This window comes from Anomaloglossus baeobatrachus, chromosome 2, assembly GCF_048569485.1.
Source record: "Anomaloglossus baeobatrachus isolate aAnoBae1 chromosome 2, aAnoBae1.hap1, whole genome shotgun sequence".
In the NCBI taxonomy this organism is placed as follows: Eukaryota; Metazoa; Chordata; class Amphibia; order Anura; family Aromobatidae; genus Anomaloglossus; species Anomaloglossus baeobatrachus.
In genome coordinates, this window is record NC_134354.1 from 737,134,579 (window position 1) to 737,152,466 (window position 17,888).

The 17,888-nt window shown below is 46.7% G+C and overlaps 1 protein-coding gene across 1 annotated transcript in view; it reads left to right on the top strand.

Moving 5' to 3' along the window:
• Positions 1 to 17,888, top strand: part of XPO4 (exportin 4) — a 185,530-nt gene that overhangs the window by 43,716 nt on the left and 123,926 nt on the right. The window contains exon 4 of the mRNA XM_075337399.1: positions 11,707 to 11,845. Within this exon, the coding sequence (XP_075193514.1) occupies positions 11,707 to 11,845 (139 nt within the window). The remainder of the gene's footprint in view (positions 1 to 11,706; positions 11,846 to 17,888) is intronic.

Sequence of the window (17,888 nt, forward strand, 5' to 3'; positions counted from 1 at the left end):
AGCAGAGCATGACTCCGGAGAGCAGAGAGGAGTGACAGATTTATGGCCAGAGGTGAAGACCCAGGAGCGGTGAGCACAGGGAAGTTAATTCTCCCTTAGCTGTGTAACTGGCAGTCAGTGTGCAGCACATTAGGGGGGCCGGCTGCAGTGTGGAAGACTTTAACCCATAGAGTGCTGGAGGGTCTGGAGTGTGTGCCTTGAAAAACGGGCCCTGCAGATTTTTCCTGACACATGAAAACAAATAAGTGACACATATTGAAGTCCCCACGCTGCGCAGGCCTGCATCATCCTGATAAATACACCCTGAGTGCTGTGCTGCCCTGGGACTCCCTTCATTCTTATTATCCACCATATAAGTGGCTGTTTTCCGGCTCTCTGGACGTGGTGAGGAAGTGGAGACAGACATATTACTAAATATACATTATAAAGGCACAGATTCAGACGCACGGGGGCACGATAAGAGAGGGGTGCAGAATCAGCAAATCCCCAGTGTATCAATATGAGTCCCCCTAAACAAAGTGGAGCTATTGACAAACTTAAGGAGTTCGCAAGGGGTGGTCAGGCAGATGCCCCTAAAGCCAAGAGAAATGCCACCCCAAAAGGTCAGGCACTATTGGATGACGGGTCAGAGGATAAAGATGATTTAACCCTGAGGCAGGTGTATGAGCAGCTTCTACAAGCAATTTCTACAAGCAACAGCTCCCTCAAAGGGAAGATTGAGCAGGTACATTCAGAGGTGGCCCTCCTGCGTCAGGACATGCAAACCCTGAGGGCCCGAACAGCGGAAGTCGAGACGCGAGTGTCTGAACTTGAGGATCAAACTGTAACACTCAAAACAAAAATGACAACAATGGCCGGATCGGCAAATGCATGGCGCCAAAAAGCAGACGATCTGGAGAACCGCATGCGTCGAAACAATATACGAATCATAGGACTGCCAGAGCGCTCGGAAGGTCAGCATCCGGAACAATTCCTGGAGGAGTGGCTGAAATGTAATCTCGGAGATGAGTTCTCCTCGACATTTGCGGTGGAGAGGGCGCACAGAGTTCCAACGAGGCCTCCTATTCCAGGCGCGCCACCACGTCCCTTTTTAGCAAGGATGCTCAACTACAGAGATAGAGATACAGCACTCCGTCTGGCCCGACAGAAGAGCCCACTCAAGTTCAATAATGCTGCGCTCTCGATCTTTCCGGACTTTTCGGTGGACCTCCAGAAACAGAGGGCCCACTTCATGGAGGTGAAGAAGAAATTAAGGGAGCGGAACATCATCTACTCTATGCTGTACCCTGCCCGGCTCCGCATAGTGCATGAAGGGTCGCCTCTATTTTTTACTACACCTGCTGAGGCTGAGGACTGGCTACAGGTACACCCGAAACCTAAGGGGCAGAAGCCATGAGATTACTTTCCTAGGTGACATTTTCTGTGCCCCCTGGCGACCCTCTTATTTCATGGTTGCTTGAAGCCCCCTTTGGAGACAGATGGGACTTCCCCGTGCCTCGAGTTATGGAGGAATTGGCCAGGAATTGGTTCTTGTGAAATGGGAGCCCTATCTTGTGCACCCTTATACCACCTATACCAGGACACTGTATTCAGTGGTGGTATCCCCATTGATGTTTGAAATGTTTTACAGGACTTATCGGAAAGGTCCTGAAGTTCGATATTGGTTCTATATGTTTACAGCTGCAATTGCATTAACTTTATTTCTTTGCAGGGACAGGCTTATTACTGTTGGAGGGTTAACCACACTTACTTGCAGGGCAGAAAGCGTCTTATACCTGGGATCCTGGTTCTATAAAAAGATCTATGTGATATGGGGTCAGAGCTAATATTTATGACCTGGAATGTCAGAGGCCTTAAATCGCCCAAAAAACGTATTAAGGTATTCTCCCAAATTAAGCAAGTCAAGGCCCAACTGGTGGTACTGGTAGAGACTCACCTCACACGGGACACAGCCAGACTAGTAAACAAACCGTGGGTACAATGGTCGGCACATGCGTTCCACACCAGCTACTCCAGGGGTGTCTCTCTATTGGTCCATAGACATATCCGTTGGGAAGTGAAGGTGGTGAGGCGTGACCCGGAGGGGCGATTTGTGTTTATATATGCGTCTATAAACTCTAGAGATTATGTGCTGTTATGTATTTACAACCCCCGCCAGCTCGCATCTCCATTCTTAAACAAGCAATGAGCTTTGCCCTCAATTATCCAGATGCTTATGTGTTATGTATGGGGGATTTTAATCTTGTGATGAATGAGGAGCAGGACAGGTTTCGGATGGATGGAGGGGGACAACATTCGGCCACACACTTGACTGATTTGCAGCAATGCGCGGAGGGAGGTGGGTGGATTGACCTTTGGCGACTCCGGCATCCTAACACCCGAGAATATACATGTCATTCTTCTACTAGACGCACGCTGTCCCGACTAGATTATATTTTTGGGTCGAGCAATATCGCAACCTGGGTGGATGACGTGGTACACGGGGTCAGGGGCATATCAGATCACAGCCCAGTGATTCTTACTATGAAGACTACCCAAGGTGTTGGTAAACCCTTTTGGAGGTTAAACCCCTTTTGGCTAAAACTAATAGATCAAAGTGATAGAACTCTGACCCAAATAGAGGATTTCCTGGAAGCACACCCTAAACCCTGGAATATTAACTTGGTGTGGGACACCCTTAAAGCCTACCTTAGAGGGTGTTTGTCTTCAACCATAACATATCTTAAAAGAGTGACTAAAACTGAGGATGATATAGTAGAGGGGAGACTTAGGGACTTAGAGGCAATATATATATCGGCCCCAACCGATGGAAATAGGGCGGCCTGGATGCAATCATATAGGTTATATATGCAGCACTCTGAGACCAAGTCCAAACGCAAATTGTTCTTTACCCGACAATCATATTTTGAGCTTGGAAATCAATCCAGTAAATTATTGGCATATATGGTTAGGCAACACAACACTTCAAATACAATATTGGGTATACGGAGGATGGATGGCTCAATAGCTACATCCCCTGAGGATATTTTAGAGTGCTTTTGTGAATACTATAAAACCCTATACACATCTAGAAATCCTCATGGAGTTCAAAGTTGCGTGACATATTTGTCGGATTTGGAGTTTCCCACTTTGAGTGAATCACAACGGGAGTCTCTGGAGGCGGACATCACACTGGATGAAGTGATTACTGCCATCTCGGATATGGCTAGGGGAAAATCCCCGGGTCCAGATGGCCTTCCCATAGAATTCTATAGTAAATATTGTGACGTATTGGCCCCGATTCTTTTAGAGGTTTTCTCACATTTTTCAGCCGGCGACTCTCTGCCTGCCTCATTGTACGAAGCACATATAGTCGTGCTGAGGAAGGAGGGTAAAGACCCACTAGACTGCGGTTCATACCGTCCTATATCCCTAGTTAACGTGGATTACAAGATCTTTACCAAAATACTGGCGTCCAGGCTTAATTCAGTCATATTGAGTATAGTTCACCCAGATCAAACCGGATTTATGCCTGGGAAAAACACCTCTATAAATATAAGACGGGTCCAGTCCATAGTGCAATATAGCACACTGGTCCAGGAGAACGAGTGGGCCTTGGCCTCGCTGGACGCGGCCAAGGCATTTGACTCGGTAGAATGGCCATTTTTATTTGCCTGCCTCCAGAGATTCGCCTTTGGGCCTAAATTCAGTAACTGGATTCATATGTTGTATAGGTCCCCGACAGCCAGGATACTAGTCAATGGTGCTATGTCTACACCCTTCGCATTGAATCGGGGCACAAGACAGGGATGCCCTCTGTCTCCAGCATTGTTTGCACTAGTTATTGAAGCTTTGGCAATTAGAATCCGCTCTCATCCACAGATCACTGGAATCACTATAGCCGACCGAACAGATCAAATAGGATTGTATGCGGATGACATGGTTGTCTTCTTAGATCGAGTGCAAGAGACTCTACCGGTGGTTATAGACACTATAGATACATTTGGGGAGTTTTCGGGACTACGCATCAACTGGGATAAGTCGGCTTTGATGCCATTAATGCATGGGTCTGGAATTTCAATGGAGGGTAGGTCACCTTTGCAAGTGGTAACTAGCTTTAAATACCTGGGAATACACATACAGAAAGACCATACACTAGACCTGCAGACGAGTATAACACCACTTCTGGAGCACGTTAAACTTAAATATAACTTGTGGAGCAAGCTACCCCTGTCAGTGGTTGGCAGAATAAATTTAATCAAAATGATATTACTTCCAAAGCTTAGTTATACACTACAACATAGTGCAGTATCAGTACCCAAATCCTTCTTCTCAATGTTGAACTCGCTTACTACCTCTTTCATATGGGGGAAATCCAGACCCAAACTTCGGTTATCCATTTTACAGAGATCCAAAAGACTGGGAGGGATGGCTTTACCGGAGTTCTTCCTCTACTACCTCGCGGGACAGCTTAGGGCACTAGAGACTTGGATGCCTGGATGTCAGCTGCCAAACTCTGAGAGTCACTTGGCACACGCGGCTGGGACTGATTGTTTAGTGGGTTTTCTGGAATCAGATGGACTGAGAACACCACGGCAATTACCCCTCCTCAGGTTGGCAAGATTAGTCTGGCGACAAGCCAAGAGGGTGGTACACTTCGAAGGGGTGGTGGCGGAACTCCCATTATGGGGGAATAGCCACTTCCATACTCTGAGAGATCACCCCTCGGCGCAATTCTGGGCCACTCACAGCGTCAGTGCATTAGGTGATTTTTTTTGTCCCGGGAACCACAACCTTCAAGTCCTTTGAACAAGTCCAGATTGAATATAATGTTCCAAGATCACAATTCTTTAGATACCTGCAGATTCGCACAGCGATTCAATCCCACATACAGAAAATTGGAGTGAGGAAATTGATATCATCACTTCCTATGATAGGTATTCTAAAATCACAAGGACCTCGAGGCCTCATCTCAGCTATATATACTTACCTGTTGTCGGTGGGGGTGGAGTCGGACCCCTTGCCAGCCCAGGATAGATGGAAATCTCTAATTCCCTCTCTACAGGGAGAGGAATGGGAAGAGATATTGGAATCTCCGACTGCGGTATCCCCGTCGGTTAATAATAAATTGATTCAATGCTACATTGTCCACCAGGCATACCTTACTCCAACTCGATTATTTAGTATGGGCCGTTCTCGTACATCGGAGTGCCCGAGGTGTCATCTCTCAGGGGCAAATTTCATACATATGATTTGGTACATATGATTTGGAGCTGTCCCAATATATCTTCGTACTGGCGGGGAGTGACATCTCTGTTGACATCGATTGTGTCGATTCCTGTTTTGTGTGACCCTTTGATATGCCTGTTTGGGGTGGTGGAGGAAGAGTCCTGGGATCATTACATGACAATATTCCTCAGAGAGGCATTGTTTCTGGCTAGGAAATTAATAGCTCTGAGGTGGATGGGAGATTCGAATCCAACTGTGAGGTCCTGGGTTAAACTAGTCAATGCAACCATAGTCTATGAGCGGGTGGTATATTATAATAGGGGGTGCCCGGGAAAATTTAACAAAATCTGGGGTTTGTGGAATTCTTCTCCAGACACACTTGCGGAGGTTTGAGGGAGATTATGCGGATAATGGTGGTTCCCGTTAGATGTTGGGATATGAAACACTGTCCAATGGTATATTGAGGTATAATAATGCAATCTGGCTGTTGTTGTTCTTTCTTTCTTCCTTTTTCTATTCCTCTTTCTATCTTGTTTTCAAAATATGGTCATGCTGATAGTTAGAGCTGTTCTTATGCTCAATATAAAATTAGATATATATGCAAATGATAAGTAGTATGGATAATAACATTGTTCTATCTTAAGTGCTAAAGATATTATGGACTTTATATGACTGTTTATTGTTATAGTTAAATATTACTATCTATATACGGAGCTATCTTTATATGGCAAATGTCAGTTGTACCATGTTTGAAATTGTTAATAAAACGAAGTTAAAAAAAAAAAAAAAATAATTCCAATCAATTTTACTGTGAAATGGCGCTCCTTCTCTTCTGAGCCCCGCCGTACGCCCAAACAATTGATTTCCACCACATATGAGGTACCTGTGTACTCAGGAGAAATTGCACAATACATTTTATGGTGCATTTTTCCTGATACCCTTGTGAAAAAAAGCTATCTGTTTGAAAAAACAATTTTGTGGTAAAAAAAAGAATAAAATATTTTCACGGCTGAACATTACAAACGTTTGTGAAGCCTCCAGGGGTTCAAAGTGCTCACTAAACAGCTAGATAAATTCCATGAGGGGTCTAGTTTCCAAAATGGGGTCAATTGTGGGGGAGCTCAATTGTTTAGGCACTTCAGGGGGGTCTCCAAATGCAACATGGCGTCCGCTAAGAATTCCAACCAATTTTGCTGTGAAATGGCGCTCCTTGCCTTCCCAGTCCTGCTGTGTGCCCAAACTTTTGATTTCCACCACATATGAGGTATCTGCGTACTCAGGAGAAAATGCACAATACATTTTATGGTGCATTTTTTCCTGATACCCTTGTGATAAAAAAAGCTACTTGGTTGAAGCAACAGTTTTGTGGTAAAAAAAAATAATTTTTCTTTTCTCGGCTCAACGTTATAAACTTCTGTGAAGCCCCCAGGGGTTCAAAGTGCACATCAAAGATCTAGAAAAAATATTTGAGGGCTCTAGTTTCCAAAATGGGGTCACTTATGGGGGAGCTCCATTGTTTAGGCACCTCAGGGAGTCTTCAAACCCGACATGGCGTCCGCTAATGAGTGCAGCTAATTTTGCACTCAAAAATTCAAATGGCGCTCCTTGCCTTCCGAGTCCTGCTGTGTGCCCAAACATTTGATTTCCACCACATATGGGGTATCTGCGTACTTAGGAGAAAATGCACGATACATTTTATGATGCATTTTTCCTGATACTCTTGTGAAAATACTAATTTTTATGGCTAAAGTAACATTTTTGTGTTTAAAGTAAAATTTTCATTTTTTCTTCTACATTGCTTTGGTTGCTGTGAAGCTCCTAAAGGGTTAATAAACTTCTTGATGTGGTTTTGAGCAGAGTGAGGGGTGCAGATTTTAGAATGGGGTCACTTTTGGGTATTTTCTGTCGCCTAGGTTTCTCAAATCGCTCCAAATGTGATGTGATGTACCTAAAAAATTTTTTTTTGGAAATTTTGTTGGAAAAATGAGAAATTGCTGATGAACTTTGACCCCTTCTAACTTCCTAACGGAATTTTTTTTTTTTTTTTTTTTCAAAAATTGCGCTGGTGTAAAGCAGACAAGTGGGAAATGTTATTTAGTAACTATTTTGTGTGACCTATCTCTCAGATTTATGGGCATAAAATTTCAAATTTTGAAAATTGCAAAATTTTCGCCAAATTTCCGAAATCTTCACAAATAACCGCAAAACATATCGGCCTAAATTTACCACTGACATGAAGTACAATATGTCACGAAAAAACAATGTCAGAATCGCCAGGATCTGTTGAAGTGTTCCAGAGTTATAACCTGTCAAAGTGACACTGGTCAAAATTGCAAAAAATGGCCGGGTCTTTAAGGTGAAAACAGGCTGGGGGCTGAAGGGGTTAAAACAAAGCATGTACAGGTTACAAACAAATACATCTGTCGATGCAATATAGGAACAGTATGGGTATACAGATCTTTACAGTTTCATATCATATAGCTCATCAACCAAACTTTTAAAACTCCCCTAACCCACCCCCCCTCGCACACAGTCATTGCCTTTACCTACAACACATTGACACACTCCCCCTCCTTCACCTACAGCAGGGGTGGGGAACCTTTTTTCTGTCGGGGGCCATTTGGAAATTTCTACCAACCTTCGGGGGCCGCACAAAATTATCAATGTTTAAATGACCCTGCTATATTGGGTGAAGCAATTAATTAACTGGAGGCATGGGGCTGGGGGCACAGACATCACTGTGGGGGAGGCACAGACATCACTGTGGGGAGGCACAGACATCACTGTGGGGAAGGCACAGACATCACTGTGGGGAAGGCACAGACATCACTGGGGGGAAGGCACAGACATCACTGGGGGGGAGGCACAGACATCACTGGGGGGGAGGCACAGACATCACTGTGGGGAAGGCACAGACATCACTGTGGGGAAGGCACAGACATCACTGTGGGGAAGGCACAGACATCACTGTGGGGAAGGCACAGACATCACTGTGGGGAAGGCACAGACATCACTGTGGGGAGGGCACAGACATCACTGTGGGGAGGGCACAGACATCACTGTGGGGAGGGCACAGACATCACTGTGGGGAGGGCACAGACATCACTGTGGGGAGGGCACAGACATCACTGTGGGGAGGGCACAGACATCACTGTGGGGAGGGCACAGACATCACTGTGGGGAGGGCACAGACATCACTGTGGGGAGGGCACAGACATCACTGTGGGGAGGGCACAGACATCACTGTGGGGAGGGCACAGACATCACTGTGGGGAGGGCACAGACATCACTGTGGGGAGGGCACAGACATCACTGTGGGGAGGGCACAGACATCACTGTGGGGAGGGCACAGACATCACTGTGGGGAGGGCACAGACATCACTGTGGGGAGGGCACAGACATCACTGTGGGGAGGGCACAGACATCACTGTGGGGAGGGCACAGACATCACTGTGGGGAGGGCACAGACATCACTGTGGGGAGGGCACAGACATCACTGTGGGGAGGGCACAGACATCACTGTGGGGAGGGCACAGACATCACTGTGGGGAGGGCACAGACATCACTGTGGGGAGGGCACAGACATCACTGTGGGGAGGGCACAGACATCACTGTGGGGAGGGCACAGACATCACTGTGGGGAGGGCACAGACATCACTGTGGGGAGGGCACAGACATCACTGTGGGGAGGGCACAGACATCACTGTGGGGAGGGCACAGACATCACTGTGGGGAGGGCACAGACATCACTGTGGGGAGGGCACAGACATCACTGTGGGGAGGCACAGACATCACTGTGGGGAAGGCACAGACATCACTGTGGGGAGGGCACAGACATCACTGTGGGGAGGGCACAGACATCACTGTGGGGAAGGCACAGACATCACTGTGGGGAGGCACAGACATCACTGTGGGGAGGCACAGACATCACTGTGGGGAAGGCACAGACATCACTGTGGGGAAGGCACAGACATCACTGTGGGGAGGCACAGACATCACTGTGGGGAGGGCACAGACATCACTGTGGGGAGGCACAGACATCACTGTGGGGAGGCACAGACATCACTGTGGGGAGGCACAGACATCACTGTGGGGAGGCACAGACATCACTGTGGGGAGGCACAGACATCACTGTGGGGAGGCACAGACATCACTGGGGGGAAGGCACAGACATCACTGTGGGGAGGCACAGACATCACTGTGGGGAGGCACAGACATCACTGTGGGGAGGCACAGACATCACTGTGGGGAGGCACAGACATCACTGTGGGGAGGCACAGACATCACTGTGGGGAGGCACAGACATCACTGTGGGGAGGCACAGACATCACTGTGGGGAGGCACAGACATCACTGTGGGGAGGCACAGACATCACTGTGGGGAGGCACAGACATCACTGTGGGGAGGCACAGACATCACTGTGGGGAGGCACAGACATCACTGTGGGGAAGGCACAGACATCACTGTGGGGAAGGCACAGACATCACTGTGGGGAAGGCACAGACATCACTGGGGGGGAGGCACAGACATCACTGGGGGGGAGGCACAGACATCACTGGGGGGGGAGGCACAGACATCACTGGGGGGGAGGCACAGACATCACTGGGGGGGTGGCACAGACATCACTGGGGGTGGCACAGACATCACTGGGGGGGTGCACAGACATCACTGGGGGGGTGGCACAGACATCACTGGGGGGGTGGCACAGACATCACTGGGGGGGTGGCACAGACATCACTGGGGGGGTGGCACAGACATCACTGGGGGGGTGGCACAGACATCACTGGGGGGGTGGCACAGACATCACTGGGGGGGTGGCACAGACATCACTGGGGGGGTGGCACAGACATCACTGAGGGGGTGCACACAGGACTGGGGGGGTGCACACAGGACTGGGGGGGGTGCACACAGGACTGGGGGGGTGCACACAGGACTGGGGGGGGTGCACACAGGACTGGGGGGGGTGCACACAGGACTGGGGGGGTGCACACAGGACTGGGGGGGTGCACACAGGACTGGGGGGGTGCACACAGGACTGGGGGGGTGCACACAGGACTGGGGGGGTGCACACAGGACTGGGGGGGGTGCACACAGGACTGGGGGGGGTGCACACAGGACTGGGGGGGGTGCACACAGGACTGGGGGGGGTGCACACAGGACTGGGGGGGGTGCACACAGGACTGGGGGGGTGCACACAGGACTGGGGTGGGTGCACACAGGACTGGGGGGTGCACACAGGACTGGGGGGGTGCACACAGGACTGGGGGGGTGGACACAGGACTGGGGGGGGTGGACACAGGACTGGGGGGGGTGGACACAGGACTGGGGGGGGGGTGAACACAGGACTGGGGGGGTGCACACAGGACTGGGGGGGTGCACACAGGACTGGGGGGGGTGCACACAGGACTGGGGGGGGTGCACACAGGACTGGGGGGGGTGCACACAGGACTGGGGGGGGTGCACACAGGACTGGGGGGGGTGCACACAGGACTGGGGTGGGTGCACACAGGACTGGGGTGGGTGCACACAGGACTGGGGTGGGTGCACACAGGACTGGGGTGGGTGCACACAGGACTGGGGTGGGTGCACACAGGACTGGGGGGTGCACACAGGACTGGGGGGTGCACACAGGACTGGGGGGTGCACACAGGACTGGGGGGTGCACACAGGACTGGGGGGGTGCACACAGGACTGGGTGATGGGCTGCACATAGGATTGTGTGGGGGTGCACACAGGACTGGGGGAGGGGTGCACACAGGATTGAGGGGGGTGCAAACAGGACTACTGGGTGATGGGCTGCACACAGGACATTGGGTGCTGCACACAGGACTGGGGGAGGGGTGCACACAGGACATTGGGGGCCACACTGTGCTGAGAGTTTCATGCAACTCTGGGGGAGAGGGTTTACAGAACTGGTGTGGGGAGGCACAAAGCATTGGGCAGGGCACATGGCAGCAGAGGGTCGGCGCTGGACTCACAGCAGCATTGCACTCACATCACCGGAGTGCAGGAGCCGGACACACTGCATCAGAAGGAGAAGGCAGGCACTAATCTCCGGAGGGCAGGGGGCGGACACACAAGGGTAGAAGCTGCGAGGCTGCTGTGGACCCGCCCACAATTGGCACTGGCCGACGGGAGAACACATTGCAGCACAAACAGCAATGTGTGGATTTAAAGGGCCGGCGGCAGCAAACCGCGGTGACAGCACCAGCACTGCCTCCCCCGGGAATCTGCCCGGGGGCCACATAAAAGGTCATGGCGGGCCGCATGCGGCCCGCGGGCCGGAGGTTCCCCACCCCTGACCTACAGGATATACAAATCGGTTTTAAAGGGGCTGCCCACTACTTTCATATTGTTCCTGGTTTTGGCTTACAAACACTAATGCAAAATACTATGTATGAGTAAGCATTAAATTATTATTATTATTATTATTATTATTTATTATTATATATATTTATTTATTATATATATATATATATATATTTTTTTTTCCCCCAGCCTTCAGAAATACGTACGAGAACAGATCCTGCTGGCCGTCGCGGTCATAGTGAAGAGGGGATCTCTAGACAAATCCATCGACTGTAAGAGCATTTTCCATGAAGTCAACCAGCTGATCAGCAGCGGCAACCCCACAGTGGTGAGTGTCCGCTCACACCCGGGACCTGGTGTGTCCCGCACATTGTCCTTCGTGTTCTGATGACCACATTTATGTTCTGGATAAAAATAATTCCAAGATCAAAATAATTTGAGGGCAGCGGAAAAGAAGATGCTTTACTCGTAGATGCAGTCCGATCAATTCTTAGGACTTATAAGATTATGTCGTGGTTTGCCTTCAGATGGAAATATGTTTCAGGAGCGCTCACTTTTTTTTTTTTTTTTCCCCCAACATAAGTTACTTTCATGAATGTGTAGTAATCAGCTGTGGTCTTATTTTCCACTCTTGGGAATGTTTCCACTGGGAGTCAATGGCTCCTCCAGATTAATCCTGTGCAGCAATAACCCCCCCCACCCCCCACCATGTTGCAGGATAATGCTGTGTAACGTTTCGCTGGTGTCTTGTAAGCGACTCCTTCCAGGATTCGGCTGTTTCAAGGTCAGGCTTCCTTACACAGGGGTCAGGGTTGTGTCATCTGTGGTATGCAAGTCGAAGAGGGGGAATATTAACCCTGGTTGCTCTTTGCCTGTCGCAGATCAAGTGCTGACCAATTTGGAAGAGAGGCATGGCTTTTACAGTGGATCCTTGGATTACGAGCATAATTGGTTCCGGGAGTTTGCTCTTAAACCAAGTTACTCTTATATCAAAGCGAATTTTCCCATAGGAAATAATTGAAACACAGACAATTCGTTCCTGAACCCAAAAATGTTTGCTGTATTTATACAAACTTATTACAGTAATACAAAATAATGTCCTGTATTCATATAACATTACCTTACACTAATGCAAAATACTGTACAGTAAAAAAACATAAAAACAAATTAAACTGCACTTTATCTTACAATAAAATTATTGGTGTGCGAGAGGTACAGTACAAGCAATGTGCTGCATGGTTATCTATAAGTACAATACTATATCCACAAATGCAAATTGATAGACACGCTATATAGTATATACTGTACAGTGCAATGGTATACTGTGTACAGTACATATGGACAGAAAGTTACCTCCAGTGCGCGTCAGAACGCAGTGAAAGGACAGAACCGGCAGTGTACACGGTGAGTAGTTGCTCTATCGCAAAGCATTGCTCTTAAACCAAGTTACACATTTTTATAAAGCTTTGCTTGTCTTGCAAAACGCTCTCAAACCAAGTTACTCTTAAACCAAGGTTCCACTGTATATTGCATTTTGATATAACTTTTGTTGGTTATTTTTGCATGGCATTTGACCTTTTTTTCCTTTATCGGCATATGGCTGCAAAGTTTGCTTAAATTTACTGATTTAATTGCTGCTATTTTTTTCAAGGGAATCTGTCGCCAGGTTTTTGCCACATAATCTCAGAGCAGCAAAAACGTAGGGGCAAAGATCCTAATTTCAGCGATGTGTCTCTTACTGGGCTACTTAGTGTAGTTTTGATGACATCAGTGATTAATCAGTAGTAGATTATCGTTACAGGACTACTTGGCGTGCTGCAGGTAGTCCAACATATTCATGAGCTCTGTATAACTGCTAGATCTGCAGCAGAGAAAACATTGATTTTTATTAAAATGACGGGAAACGGCTCAGTAAGTGACACATCACTGGAATCAAGGTCTCTGTCCCTACGTTATTCTGCTTTCAGATCTGGGAGCAAAAACCTGGTGACATATTCCCTTTTTGAAGGGCTGTTCCTTTCTTTCTTATCTATATGATCGCCTCACCCAATCTGCATGAGCTTAAAGTGAACCTGTCAGGTGCAATATGCACCCAGGACCACAAGTAGTTCTTGGTGTATATTGCTAATCCCTGCCTAACCGTCCCTGTATACACTAGCATAAATAAGGGATCTCTAGGCTGAAGATACACTTGCACGTATCTTGCATCACGAGCCATGACCGCACACTTTCCTGACAGGAGTGGGTTTGGTTGCATGTATTTCTATGTAGCTGACCCTTTCCTGTCCATAGAGGATCAGGCTGTATCGGGTGATGCAATGCGAGATGCCCATCTTATGGTAATGAGTGTGGGGACTAGTCCCAGGGGCGCTTATATCCCCCGACTAGTCTGTTCTCTTAGCATGGCAGCACTCCCACAGGGGTGTACTAACATGCTATTCAATTCAGCATCACCAGTGGCGACACACGTGTTTGCCATGACCGCGCTTCTGGATGCTATGCACTTCCGGTCATGCGCAGTATGAAGCCGGGTGTATGTGTCCCAGATTCAGAGAGGTCTAGTGCGCATGACTGGAAGTGCCCGGCATTCAGCGTCAGCGTTTATCACAGACACAGGTACGCGCATTGAATAGCATATTAGCACGCCCCTGTGGTTGTGCTAACATGCTAAGAGGGCGGCTAGTCGGGGGATATAACGCCCTTGGGACTAGTCCCTGCGCTCATTAGCATATCATAAAGGATCTTTAGAAATACTTTTTCTACAGAACCCTTTATCTAAGCTACTAGATACAGGGATTAGCAATATACATCCAGAACTGCTTGTGGGTCTGGGTGCCTATTGCACCTGACAGGTTCCCTTTAAACATGGGCACTCTGCTTTCTTTATTAGGCCATGTTCACACAATTTTTCTTTTTTTTTTTCTTTTTGTTATCCTCATGCAATCAGGTTTTGTTTTTTTTTTCTTGTTTTTAGCAGCCTATATTAATAATTTGCAAGACCGTTAGTTCCCTATGTTAAAGAATTACGATGTAGAACAAAGCAAATGGTACACGGTGGCTCTGTATGGCATCCGGGTTTTTTTTTTTTTTTTTTTTGTTTTTGTTTTTGCTTTGAATAAGCAAGTCTCATCCTACACAAGGAAGAAACTAGTCCATTCTGCAAATTTTTATTTTTTTTTTTTTGTTTGTGAAAAAAAAAATGGCTCATCTGCTGCGCCCCATTGAATAACATTGTTCTGTGTACTGTCCGGATTTTCAGAGATCACTCAGACCAAAAATCTGCTTGTGTGAACACGCTTTTAAAAGTCTGTGGAAATGCTTGTTTGTACTTTACATAACTTTTCTTGGCTTCTTTTTCTATTATGCCAGTTGAACTCTATACATAATGCTGCATTTTGTTTATTGCTTTCATTATTTTTTGCCTCTTTTTGGTAGAAAGGAAAAAAAATAAAAATGACATTTGCTTACCTTATAGTATCCTGCTACTGCTCCATCACACTGGCTATGTCTTCGCTGTTTTGTTTTTTTTCCTTCTTCTCTTCCGGTACATTTGGTCAAATTGTCTCTTCAGGGCAGAAGGAGACAAACTCTGGTGCCACCTATTGGAAGTAGCAATCCTAAAGGTCAAAAGTGACCCCTTTAACCCCTTAACGACCGCGGGCCGTAAAATTACGTCCTTGCGGTCATAATGTTACTGCCCGCGGTCTGCCGGCAGCATCATGCTGCGATCGGCGCACATCTCAGCTGATTTTCACAGCTGAGATGTATGCCTGCTAGGCACGAGCAGAATCGTTATCTGCTCGTGCCGTTTAACCCCTTATATGGCGCTGTCAATATGTGACAGCGCCATTATAAGCGCGATCGCGGTAAACATTTACTTACCGCCCGATACCGGAAGTCACGTGACGCGATCACGTGACTCCCGATAGTTGTCATGGTAGCACAGGGTCATGTGATGACTCCTGTACTACACCTGACTTGCTTTCACTTTCGCTGTGCCAGCGACACAGCAAAAGAGAAAGAGAGCGTATCTGCTGTTTACAGCCTTGTAGCTGTGATCAGCAGATACTGCAGAGCGATCGGAACGCTGATCGCAATAGCCCCCTAGGGGGACTAGTAAAATAAAAAAAAAGTTAAAAAAAAAAGTTTTAAAAAATTAAAAAAAAACAAAAAAACCTATAAGTTCAAATCACCCCCCATTCGCCCCATTGAAAATTAAAGGGTTAAAAAAATATACACACACTTGGTATCGCCGCGTTCAGAAACGCCCGATGTATCAAAATATAAAATCAATTAATCTGATCAGTATACGGCGTAGCGGCAAAAAAAATCCAAACGCCAAAACGATGTTTTTTTTGTCGCCACAACTTTTGCGCAAAATGCAATAAGAGGCGATCAAAACGTAGCATCTGCGCAAAAATGGTACCGTTAAAAACGTCAGCTCCAGATGCAAAAAATAAGCCATCACTGAGCCATAGATCCCGAAAAATGAGAACGCTACGGGTCACGGAATATGGCGTAAAACGTGCGCCACTTTTTTCGGACAAACTTCCGATTTTTTTTTTTAACCCATTATATAAAAGTAAACCTATACATGTTTGGTGTCTGCAAACTCGCACTGACCTGAGGCATCACACCCACACATCAGATTTACCATGTAGTGAACACAGTGAATAAAATATCTCAAAAACCATAGTGCTATCGCACTTTTTTTGCAATTTTTCTGCATTTGGAATTTTTTTGCCGTTTTCTAGTACACTATATGGCAAAACTGATGGTTTCATTTAAAAGTACAGCTCGTTCCGCAAAAAAATGAGCCCTCACATGACCATATTGACTGAAAAATAAAAAAGTTACGTCTCTCAGAAAAAGAATGGCGAAAAAAAAAAAACAAAGCGAAAAATCGTCCGGTCGTGAAGGGGTTAACGAGCCTTTTCAAATGACCTAGGATTTATGCCAGATCCGAACCTCAGTTTTCAGACACACTGTTTCTGGATGATTGTCCCTCGTCAGTGCAAAGTATGAAACTGATCTGGCTGAATGAGAAGCTCTACTGGGGTCTGGCGGGGGAAAACTATTCTCCTTGTGTCTCTTCAGGGAGGAAGGAGACAAACTCTGGTGTCACCTATTGGAAGTAGCAATCCTAAAAGTGTGATTACTGCAGCTAGTTGGTGGTGCAAAAGGACTGAGGAGAGGTGGGGGATCAAAAGGGAATATTTTTTCTTATAGCAAGTTGTCACCATATGTAAGAGTAGAAAGAGACCGGAAAACCTTCTTTTAACATGTGTTGGGGGACCATTCTCCTAAGATGTAACCAGGACTTCTCGCTTAATAATGGGCGAGCGCTAAAATGCTGGAGTGCTTGGTTCTCGAGTCTAGCAGGTCAGACACACTGACGCTCTCTACTCGAGTAACGAGTATAGTCAATTATTGGGAAGATGGACTCTTCGCCCACATATAACACACTCGCTTGTCATTATTAGTTTAGCATAATTTTGTATATTTGATAACCTTTAACCCCTTCACGACCGGCCGATTTTTCGCTTTCAGTTTTTTTTTTTTCCGCCATTCTTTTTCTGAGAGACGTAACTTTTTTTATTTTTCAGTCAATATGGTCATGTGAGGGCTCATTTTTTGCGGAACGAGCTGTACTTTTAAATGAAACCATCAGTTTTAACATATAGTGTACTGGAAAACGGCAAACAAATTCCAAATGCAGAAAAATTGCAAAAAAAGTGCGATAGCACTATGGTTTTTGAGATATTTTATTCACTGTGTTCACTATATGGTAAATCTGATGTGTGGGTGTGATGCCTCAGGTCAGTGCGAGTTCGCAGACACCAAACATGTATAGGTTTACTTTTATATAAGGGGTTAAAAAAAAATCGGAAGTTTGTCCGAAAAAAGTGGCGCATGTTTTACGCCATATTCCGTGACCCGTAGCGTTCTCATTTTTCGGGATCTATGGCTCAGTGACGGCTTATTTTTTTGCGTCTCGAGCTGACGTTTTTAACGGTACCATTTTTGCGCAGATGCTACGTTTTGATCGCCTGTTATTGCATTTTGCGCAAACGTTGTGGCGACAAAAAAAGTCGTTTTGGCGTTTGGAATTTTTTTGCCGCTACGCCGTATACTGATCAGATTTAATTGATTTTATATTTTGATCGGGCGTTTCTGACGCGGCGATACCAAATGTGTGTATATTTTATTTTTTTAACCCTTTAATTTTCAATGGGGCGAATGGGGTTTGATTTGAACTTTTAGGTTTTTTGTTGTTTTTTTTTTTTAATTTTTTAAAACTTCTTTTTTAACTTTTTTTTTTTTTTTTTTTATTTTACTAGTCCCCCTAGGGGGCTATTGCGATCAGCAAT